Consider the following 12,045-nt stretch of genomic DNA (forward strand, 5'->3'; position numbering starts at 1 on the left):
AGACATAAAAGACTGGAACAGGGGCCTGCTTCTCTTCACCTTCTGGTTCTCTTCCCAGAATCTTCTCAAATGCCTGAAAAATGTAAATTTCTCTTCTACAAATTCATTCCTGGAAGAGCCCATGTGCAGAAAGAGGGCTACTGACCAACTTAGGTCCTCATCATTTCCTTGTACCTCTAAGATATGAATGTAAAAAAGCTTCAGAAAGAAGCATCTCTAAACTCCTTTGAGCAGAGGTCTTATCACACAGCCCTGGAATGAAAGAAATTTGCCTCTAGCAAATTTCCATTCCCTTCCTCTCTTTTGCAGCTCTCCACATATAAGTAAGGGAATACATTAAGGATCATCCCATTGTCACTATGACTTTGATCTACTTCTCGTGTAACTGCAGGAGACAGACATGCTGGGAAGAACAACACCTGACTCCCTAGTTCAGGATGGTGCCACCGTGCTCAGCTGCACACGCATCAGGCACTGGGAGAACTCTCCTGCACTACACTGGGACTTACACAGTGCTCCAGCAGAAACCAGACTGACACAAGAGTTGACTCTGACATCTAGAAGAGGTAAAGACTGTAAGAGTATGGGGGAATCAGAAACTCAAATTTGGCAGAAAAATGTTCCTCCCCTCTAAGTCACTGGGAAAAATGAAATAGTACAACTTCAAGTAAGAACACAGTCATATTTGAACTTAATGCAAAATCACAGTTTATGAAGCTACTGGCAAGAAAAGTACATCTGTGGCTCCCATATTCTAACACGAATTGTTAGAACATGGAAGAATACATGAATTGTATATTGAAAAGTGTTTTTCAAATCTGTTACACGTGAGAAGCACAGAACTGTGATCAATTGCTTGCAATTATCACAAATATTTGATGTTATTAGCTGCTGCAACTTTATGACTCGGATAATTACCTGCACCTGCTTTCTCATTAAATGACTGTGTACATCATTTCATTTTCAGTGAGGTCCAGACAGCATTTTTTTTCATTTGTGCTACTGAAAAGCAGTTGATTGGAAATGTGACTTCTAGATAGAGGAAGAATTATGTCAGCTGGTGAGGGAAATAAGTACATTGCTTTAATACTGAGAACAAAAATACTGAGCTCTTTAATTCAGTTCATAAAGTTCATGTAATTGCTTCTTCCCTTACTCTTGAGTTCTGCAAACGTCTGTAAAGGATTAAGACTTTGTCTGATATGCTGGGAAACCAAATTGCTTCAAATACCAGAAGGCTTACATACAACACAAAAAACAATCCATCCATTTTGCTTGTGCACTAACCTATCTCTGCTGCCACATTTCCCACATGATAAACTGCCACATGACTTCCCTCAACTTGGGAGAAGAAGTCCAAAAAGTGCAGCCATCTGGGAGCACTTGAAGCCACATGGAGCATTTAGTGACCTGTGCCTCAAACCAGTGACTTTTTGGCCACTCTTACTTTAGCCACAACTAGACCTGCTAACAACATACTATCAGTCATCAATGCCTGGCAACAAATTAAGTGCTGCAAAGGTATGAAAAATCTTCCATAAATCTAACTGAAACAAGAAAGTCCTCTTAAATTTCAGAAAAAAAAAACCTTAAAAAAAAAAAAAAAAAAGCCACAAAATGATTCCCTTAAAATTTGTAACATTTGCTCTCCTAAAGAGGAGTGATGGAGTCTGTCTCCAGCTCACTGGCATTTTCACTGTGCCTATGACTATGAACTTGTCATAAAGAACTGTCTTAAAAGACAAATTACTAACTCGGGAAACAACTGACTTAGGCCCTGAAATGGAGGCAGTCACGTTCCACACTTTAAAGCCTGCAGATGCAAGGAGAGGTTTTGATCCACTCTTTATTAGTTTCTAAAGGGCAGGATGGATGAGAAGAAATCTAATGGGATAAGCATGAGACTGAAAGAAAAGCCCTGAAGACTGCAAGAAATTAAGAGGCTTTTTTTTCCAGTAGATTAATTACTAAACAAGAAAAAGCTTATTTAGGAATACTCTGATTGTTCTCCTTTCCCCCGATCTTGCAATGCAGTGAGTGCAGCTCCTAGAGGAGCATCTTCAGACTCACTGTTTATTCACAGGCTTTCTACTGGCCACAGCTGTGCTCAAACTAGTAAAGTATTTTCATTCTTCAACAGAAGAAACTAGCCAGGCAAAGGAGCACAAAAATTGCATTGATACTTAACACAAGTCTGCTAAAACTGGAGCAGAAACGGCAGCGGTTTCAGTAAGACACCCATGGCAAGGTGCAGTAACATGCCTCCAGCACTGAGTCCCTAGGGAACCTACACTAAAGCATGTGCTGTTTGGTTTGTATTACTCCAGAGTCTCAAACTACCTGGATTAAAGCTTTCTGAGGTACATTTGCATGTCTTGGGCATATCCCCAGGAAAGAGAATTTACATTCTTCATATGGTCCTTGTTGAACCAAGAGCCCTTACCAGAAGTAACTTCATTCTTCTTTTCCAGACAATATTCAACTTGAAAAACACCATTTCACTAGAGGGTATTCTAAAAAAAGTGTTTTTTTACTGGCTTTACAACATGAAGTACTTTGTCTCTCTCCTGTTGGGATTCTCTTACTTTAGCTTCCTCTCTCCTGTTGGGCTACTCCTACCTCATCTGAAGGAGCTCATCATGAGTAGTCCAGGAAGGGAGAACAAACACACAAACAAAACCCCAGTTATTCAGTTATTCTATTTTAAATTTAGCAAGGAAATCTGAAACTAGATCCTGATGCACTTAACCAGCAGGATAGTGTCTGGCACTATGGCTGGAAGATGGGGAGGGAGACTGGGTTTCTGATGTGTAACAAAAAAGAACTTTCTTATCCCAAAAATTCTTGTTGCCAAGAAATCCATTCCAAACCCAACTCTAGTGTCTAGCTTATTATGTTAGCTGCTTCTCAGCATATATGATGGCAGGTGTTAGATATAACCTCAGCAGGAAACATGTAATCACAGCACGGTAAATTAATTAGGTTAGAGGACTTGCTTAGCACTCTGTGGCACTACATGGTGCTAAGCAGAATTACCCTCAGCAGTCAACTTTATCTTCCAGGTTGCTTTGTGAATACTCTGGTTTAATGAGAAGTGACTTCTCAGATCTTTCATGTAGTTTCTGTCTGTCTTCTACAGGAAGACAGGCTCCTCAAACATTAAAAAAAAGTGCTATAATTTATTATATCATCATATTTCAGTCAAATATCTTGAACAAATCTTTATCAGCTACTGGTACTTTTAATATAGTATATCCCACTTACTTCCATGACTTGGAGAATGTTCTGCAATTCTGCACTCAAATATGAGGGCTGATGGAATGCATCAGAAAACAAGAAAACTAATGTCCAAAGCTACAGTTATGAACACTACAACAAGCCTGTTACTTCAAATGAAAATCCACAAATCAGTCATCTAAGTTAGGTGTTACTACTTCATAAACCACACTGTTCATATTCAAAATCATTTGTTCTAAAAAGTGCAAACTAAAAGTCATATACAGAGAACATCTACAACAAAGAGTTAAGTAAATCATTAGCACTAATTTTCTGAAAGCTATTAGGCATGCAGGCAAAATACATTATGATAACTTGTCTAGTTTGCCTACTAAGCAACCTAGAAGCACTGTCCATCAGTGATTCAGAAAGAGGGACTCTGATGCTGATTCATCTTTTACTTCCCTTTGCAAGAATGACAGATGCTCAATACTTGTAATAAACCCAGAATTTGTGCCAGGTGCTGAAACCTCTAAGTCAGGTCAGAAGTTACAAAAATAAGATCCATGCAACAAGCAATACCTCAGACACAGCTGGTGGCATCATTTTTGTTGTTGAACAGACCTGTTAAAAACACCACTCACTAAGTCTTCAGGTGTGTTTTTGAAGTAGCCAACCCCTCCAGTGCTGGCACCGTAGCCATGGCAGCACAGAGCTGCCGTGGCTCCCTGCTCAGGTGGTTTGCTCTGTGTGACCTCCATGTTGCTCCATATTAGCAGCAACTGGTGTTAACTTACACAGTTAATTGGAAGCTGGAGCTGCTTGCCAAAAGGCATGTCCTTAATGGCTGCAGCTATTACCTGGGTGTGCAATAAAATGCTAAACGTGCTAGTGTTCCAGGTCTAGAAAATTCTGTGAAAAAATTTAACTTAAACACAGTGAGCAAGCTGCAACTCCCACACCTCGATAGTACTTTGTATTATCTCTTGATAGCATTCAAATGATTTAAAAATACAGCTATTTAAAGTAATATGGGGGAAACAGGATTGAGTAAGGAATGTATTTAATTCTCTTCAATATAGATACAAACAGAAGAAAAGTATCCCTGCTAACATATAACAAAAATGCAATGCAGCCCTAAAATGTGCTTAATGATAAAGTACAAAATCAAAGAAGGATAACTTTACATGGTAAAACATTGCAGCTGGCTTGAACTGTACACTTGCCAACTGATCACTTTATCAGTCTTTTAAAATGGATCACAACTCTTCTATGCACAATTAAACAACAATGTACATTTTTCAGACAACTACTTCACATTCTATAATATTAAATACTCCTCTGAATCACTGCCTTGTTTATAAAATATCTGCTAGCTCTGCATGTCTGGGTACTAAGTATCAGAAGGCCATTTTAAACAATAATATAAGCATTATAAGCATTTTCTGCAGACACTGCATAGGCATTAAGCAACACTACCTACTCAGAATACAAATAAGCATATAAGGCCATTCAAAAAATCACATATAGCCACGAAAATCATGTATTATCACCTCAAATAGCACAAACAGAATTCTCATCCTGGCTTTGACCAGTACTGCATTAAACACAGAAAGCTTCACTGCAGGAAACATCCTTTCAATGCAGAATGGCAGCCTGTGAAGATTTGATTTATATTTGGGTTTGAACTGTTTTAAAATGAATGAAAGGCTGATGCCAGTGACTTGCTGCAAATGCAGTGACATCCCCTCAGAGATATCAAACCAACCACTGCATCGAATAAAAATGATGCTACTGTCCTTTAGAAATCAACTGGAACTGTGAAACACCATAGAAAGATTTTACACAATTGAACACAATGTTTCACAGAAAAATACATGGACACGAACAGAAATGATATCAAGTAAATGATAAACACAGAAGACTCCTGACAATATTTGTTCTTCTTGGAGTAATCGGTAAAATTCTAATTGCATCGCTGTCACTGATGACTTACTGTAGCAGTATCTGAACTAACACAAAGCTCTCAAGTATCTAAAAAAGCCCCAAAGCAACCCCTTTCCATGGGACACAGTCCTTCAGGAATGTACTGCTCCAGTGACCCCACAGGCCACAGGTCCTGTGATAAAATTTACCCCTGTGTGGACTCCTCTCCATGGGCTGCAGCTTTCTTCATGAAATACTCACCTTTTCTTGGTGTGGGGTTGTGCATAGGCAGCAGGAGGATCTCTGCTCCATCATGGACCTCCATGGGCTGCAGGGGCACAGCTGCCTCACCATGGGCTGCACCCAGGCTGCAGGGGAGTCTCTGCACTGGTGCCTGGAGCACCCCGTCCCTCTCCTTCCCCACTGACCCTGGAGAAGACCCCTGGTGTCTGCAGGGCTGCTTTTCTCACATATTCTCACTTCTCTCTCTGACAGCTGCTGCCCAGTGGCTTTTACAGTTTCCTAAACATGCTATCCCAGAGGTGCAGCAGGAGCTCAGCTGTTCCCAGCAGTGGGTCCAGTGGCTGTGCCCAGATGTGTCCAACACGGGGCATCCCCAACCTCTTCTCATGGAGGCCGCGCTCCTGCAGCCCACACCTTGCCAATTGAGTAATCTACTGTGTGGGTGTATTTTTCTGAAGACATTTTTACTGGACTACAACTAGAGGGCTTACAGTTAGCTGTAACTGTAAATCTGTATTATATAAACACATTAATATCAAACTGCTGTAACTGTTCCATAGGATAATGAACATTATTTAAAAAAACACACTTTTTGGGAACAGAAAGACAAGGAGAAGACAGAGGCTGAAAAAAGGGAAGAGCTGCTCTTCCAAACAGCATTTACTCCATCTGACTCACAGGACACTTGAAACAGAAGAGCAGTGGATTAACCACATTGATTTAATTCATACGAATAAATACAGAAATTCATACATGTCGTTAATTTTGGGGTCTGTTTAACACAATTTCGGATTAGTACTGACTCATTAAAGGCCATGCTGACATTTATCAAGGAAATTAGAGCACTACCACCCTACTAACTTTAGTGGTAACTTCCTATTTCTGTGCTACAGTAACAATCCAACAGGGATTAAAGTCCACTGCAAGAAACACTTCTGGGATTTATTATTACCTTTGATACAGTTTAGCAATTTTCATCTAAAATAAGATCTCCAATATTCACAAACTTGTAAACAGCATGTACATGAAAGCATGCACACATATGCATGAATCTTATATGACATTTTTGTTCCACTGAAATAACATATCATGCCAAAATATTTATCTATCTGAAGTGCAGCTATGCTCTCAGCACTCTCATGTGGATTAAAAGAAATCTAATGCCATCACTTGTGTGCTTACCCCTGACAGTCACCAAATTATACAAAATATTATATATTGACATCAACTCACTCACTGGAGCATGTTGCCTGAAATTAGGAATGTTATGTGCATTAATTTTTTTCTTCTGACAAAGGGAGTACAGAACTGAGAGTCGTTGTTTCAGTCTAGTATTACAACATTGTTGCATAAAGCATTTTGCTTTCAAGCCAAGAATTCCCCACAAACCATTAATTTAAGATGTTCTACTCATTATCATCTGAAGTTATTTCTTCCTAAATATGTAGCTCAGAAACTGCTGACAAACTACTTGAAATCATTTTTTAAGTGTATCACATAACCCTCTGGCTAAGGCTAACTGAAAACTAATTAAAATCATTAAGACGATGATTTGAACAAGAACAGGAAAAAACTGTCTAGATGAAATTATGAGGAAAAATTAGATACCACTTGACTAAATCGTGCTGTTAGACACAGAGCTTCTCATTTGCAAAAAATGAGCATTTCTTCCCTCTCAAAGGGGTTTTTGACCTTTTAAGGCACCAATATCCTCAGACTAACTCATTCATCTTCTGACCCAATGCTCCCAAAGAATATTTCACTTCCTTTATGGGCACAAACAAAACTCCCTAAACTGTAAATATAACTTGTTACCAAGTTAAATAGATTTTTACTAGATCATCAGAACATTATTTCAGACTTCTGATAAAAAGGCAAGAAGACAAGTAAGAAACAAGTTGTATGACATCTGATAAATAAAATTACACATATCATTTTCCTTCTATAGACATGCCAGTCTGTAGTCTAGACTCCTACCATCAAGAAAAAAAACCCAAAAATCTGCAAGCCTGTGGTCACGAGAGAAGAGAACACAGATTTAAACCTCTTCTATCTGCCAAGAAGACTGAACATCACATACCGACAATTGCTTTCACAAATCCAAGTGAGGAAAGTAATGAATGAAATTTGGAATAGAAAGAAAATTCCAGTGGCATGACTGAAAAAAAGAATGTACATCTTGTACCGCTAGCCAAGATGGCTGATAAACTGTGTGTTATCTCCATCTTGAGCAACAGTATCAAGCACTAATGAAGTAGTTCAGAAAATGTTCAGCAGTATATGCCAAGACCACTGGACGAAAGCCAGTTTAAAAAGGAATTCGAAAGAACGTCCTTTATCTGGGTTGATGAACTCAATCTAGCACAATGATCCAAATGCCAGGACTCAGATAAACTGAACATCCATCTTGAAGTTGGGAGTCCTGCCTTTGCCAGAGGAAACAAAGTGCTGAAGTAAAAGGTACTTCAGCCATGAACCTCAGGTAAGATGTCATTCACAACTGAGGGCGACACTGGTAAATCTACAGCGAAGAACACTGAAAGCCTTTTTTTTACAAGTGAACGGTATCTAAGGCTGATTATGCATATCATACATTAGTACATTTATTGCTACACTATTGATGAGTGCATTATGTTCAGGTTTTGTTTATACTGTCACTTCTGAAGATTGATGTTGTCTATTTCCTAATTCCCTTATTCAAAAATTAGGAAGGAACATTTTCTCAAGAACAACTTTTGAAGAGATTCTATATAAACACCTAAGTACATTATGGGTCCTTTAAAGACCTCATTGAAAGGGATGTGAAATACTGGGACATTCATCTGCAATGCTTTTAAGTGTTATGGATATATTTATACTAAGTTATGAGACTAATGCTGAAGAAGTCCCACAATGCTACATCCAATGATTTTATCTAGTAGTCTTCTTGTTCTGCCTACTTTTAAGTGATAATAGTCACTTAGGGCTCAGTCTATAAAAGCCAAAGTAGATGCTGAGCTGGGTTGCAGGCGATCAACTCCCAGGAAATGGAGATCAGTACATGGGGGAACTCTTAACGTGCCTAGATAAAAACTAGAAAAAAGAACAACTGGTAAATTTTAGGCTAGCGAATAGTTTAAAACTAGTGGACAGATTTTACGTATTTCTGTGGATGAAGTACTAGGGTAATAACTATATTACTAGAGCAGGTTTATAGTTCAGCAGAATGTACAGGCTGTTGCTATGGAACAAGGTCCAACTGCATGCAGTGCAAAAAATACATTAAGTAATAGTATCACAACTGTCTTTTAAATTCAACGAGCATAGAATCATTGCAACCCTTTCTTTTGGGGTTTCTTTGCTTTTTCACTCACCTCTTCTCTCTCCATCCTTTTATAACAGATTTTGATTATTATATCTTTCAATGAAAATACCTAAGACTATCTTCCTTTTCTAAGTCGTGTCTGCTTGTTCCTAGGACTACTTTGGTTTCATTCTCATGTAACCCTTCTGTTTTCTTTCAGCCCTCCCTGATAACACCAAGTTTCTATTTCTTCTTTCTAACCTTTATACTCCCTGCACAACAACTTCGAGTTGCAAAATATCCCTCATAGAAATCACTTGGAAAATCTGAGTATCCCACTTAAACAGACTCAGATGAAACAGCATTTTAAGAACAGTACTGTCAATGCTGGACAAACACATGATCTAACATCGAAGAGAAACAAAGCAAAATAAAGACGAACCCGATGGCATCCCTTGACCCGAGGACGGCTTCATCGGTGCATTCACCTGATCCCAGTTGAGATCATCATCATCTGACTGACTATAGCCACAGGAACTGAGAGGCTCATCAAAAGTGCAGCACCCTGTTAAAGAAACACAAAGGTAAAAACTAAACAAGGCATGCAAGTAACGGACTATGAGTCTCCAATCCTAACAACTGCAACATCATTCAAAGCAGGCTTTGTCATTTTTAAACATCTTTTAATACAAATTATTATGTATTTACTAAACTTCACTTTATAGAGGGCATAAAAGTTTCTTGTCATGCAAACAAAATCCTAAGGGTAAAAGAGCAAGTTTAGAACTGCAGACAAATTTTCTCTTATAATGCAATCACCAGGTATCAAAAACAAAATAGCAAAATAAATAGCAGTAAAAATAAGAATATTAAAAGATTACATGATTAACATTCTTCAGGGAAAGAAAAAGTATTCCATGCCCAAGGACCTACATTTTAGAAGAAACCTGTAAAGGTGGGAACACAAGCTTTCATTCCTGTACCTTGGTTTCCAAGTAAGGGAAAACTGAGATGCTCCCAGGTGTGCTGCACTGCAAACAGGTACCAGCACAGCTGTTTGTGGGATCAGTGCCTCTGGCACAACACAGCACATCTACCTCAAAATGTCAACTTATGCTCAGTGCGCCAGTTTGGCCAAATTTAGAAGTATATCCTCTGAGAGAAGACAGATTACAAACCACCCCTCCCCCACCAGGTTCGGGAAAAAAACCTTTTTCCTTGAAGGAAAGTGAAAGAGTTAAAAACTATTTATTTAAGAAATACACAGGGAAAAAAAGATACTAATGCTAAATAATGAAACCTCTCGCTGTGGAGAGAAAACATGGGAAAATTTCAGAGTCCTTCCGTAGCCTCCCTCTCTTCCCCTCCTTGGAGCTGGGACAGGGTGGTGGACCCACCTCCAGGGCCAAGGCCTGGGTGGAAGGTCCTCCCAAAGTGTTCTGATGTTGAAACAGTCCAGCAGAGAAAAGGGAAAAAATACAAAGTCCCAGGAAAACAAAAGTTCAGCTCTCCGGAGGGAAAGGAGCTGAAAAACTGGCCAAAAGCTGGCTGGAAAGAAAGCAAGCCGGGTGCTTCCCTTCGCTCTCGCTCTCCTGCCGCGGCTGAACAGAGAGAGCCATCTCTGTCTCTGTGTGACCTTGAACAAGCTGCAAACTGCTTTGAAGAAGTTTTGCTCAGTTTTTCCTCCCCCCCTCAGGCTCAGTTTAAAGGCATAGAAAGGCACAAGAATTAATTTCTGGACATAGGCAGCAATATGGGATACACATCATAAAGTCACCCCAAGATACTCAGTCTCAGAATCCCTGAAAGAAAACAGTATTATTTCCTCTTTTTTTTTTCTCACTCTCTTCTAAGTAAAAAAAAACATGTTATAAAAGCTCACACACCCCCAAGCTGGGGTAGGGAAAAAATTAATGTCCCATATTTAAAAGAATGGAGTCTAACATTATCCACAAGAAAACGGAAAAGCTTTGCTTTCTTTCCTGTGGTACAGAGGAAACTTCAGCTTTTTCACATTGTTATCATCTAAGAGGAGACTAACACAGGGTTACAAAATTCTGTTTTATTTGATGTTTCACTCCAGTGAAGAATGACATCTTTCCTATTTGGGAAAATAAATATAACTCTAGTCAGAGATATTTCTGTCCATATTGAAGGAAATTCTACAGCTGTTCAAACAAAACTAAACTTTAGGGTTATTCATCATCTTTGCTATCTGTCCAAAGGCACAGTAGGCTTAGCCTTGCCAAGCTGTATTAAAACAGGAAACAGACAAAATCTAGATTTAAAAATTACTTTTAAAATCTTAATTTTCCTAGAGCACTATAAATGGCATTACAGAATACCATATTGTCCATTTTCAATAGGATAAAATTAATTTCTTCCCAGGGCTTAAAACCATGACACTTACCAAAAAGTAGAAGACAAAATTCCATTACACCTGACAAATATCACCTAACTGAAGTCCAGCCTTCCTAATAACTAGTCCAAGTGTATATTTGAGATTCATAGCAAGAATTTCGCAAGCACATAATCTTCAGCAGAAATTATTTTTATATGCATTCACTGAATCTTTTTTTTTTTTTTCTTAACAGTGAGACTACTACATTGGCCTTTAGAGACATACCATGTTTGCCCTGTCCTTGGATACAGGTCATCCTGTACTAATCTCTGTTCTAAGATAACTTTCTATGGGAAGTCTCCAATAGATCTAAGTGTATGAGGGAAATCAGCACCTCTTGGAAACTGCTTCTTTCTGTACAAATTTAAGAGCAAAAGATTCAATTAGATAATCCAATGGGAACAGAAAACCCATTAAAAAACTCACAACTCCAAAATCTAACATTTTGCCTCAATGTTAACAAGAGACATAAACTCTCTCTCTCCTGAAGTCAAAAAAAATTCAAAAATACGCAAGATTTTTATAGAGTATATTAAATAACATCTGCAACATTTCCAGAGGGAAGGCTTAGAAATTTAGACAGTCATTTGTACATTTTTTCTAGTACTTGCATAAATATTACTTCGAACTTCATAAAATACACCACAAGCTAAGTTTCAGACATACAAGCTGAACATCAACTTTCACAGATATATTTGCGCTTTTTTATAAAAAATAAAAATAAAAAAGAAAGATAGTTTCCTTGCAAAAGTACTGCAAATGATAATAGGACATAAATTTAAATACTAAGTTATGCAGTCTGCAATGTAGTCAAACTTGGCAAAAAATATATACCCAAATGAAAGCTGGCATAAATCAGGGTTTACAATTCAAACCAGGATGAATGAATATATAGAATAGCTCCCACACTTTATGACATCAAACATATCTCTAGTGATAAGAAGACAAAACAGTTTAAAGTGTTTTCTTCCTCAAA

General features: G+C 38.4%; 1 protein-coding gene across 7 annotated transcripts in view; it reads right to left on the reverse strand.

Moving 5' to 3' along the window:
• PTPRM (protein tyrosine phosphatase receptor type M) overlaps positions 1 to 12,045 on the reverse strand; it is a 454,349-nt gene that overhangs the window by 344,338 nt on the left and 97,966 nt on the right. For all 7 annotated transcript variants that reach the window (XM_082290787.1, XM_082290786.1, XM_082290784.1 and 4 more), the window contains exon 2: positions 9,111 to 9,233. In XM_082290787.1, coding sequence (XP_082146913.1) covers positions 9,111 to 9,233 — 123 coding nt within the window. The remainder of the gene's footprint in view (positions 1 to 9,110; positions 9,234 to 12,045) is intronic.

This window comes from Coloeus monedula (assembly GCF_965178545.1).
Source record: "Coloeus monedula genome assembly, chromosome: 1".
Taxonomy (NCBI): Eukaryota; Metazoa; Chordata; class Aves; order Passeriformes; family Corvidae; genus Coloeus; species Coloeus monedula.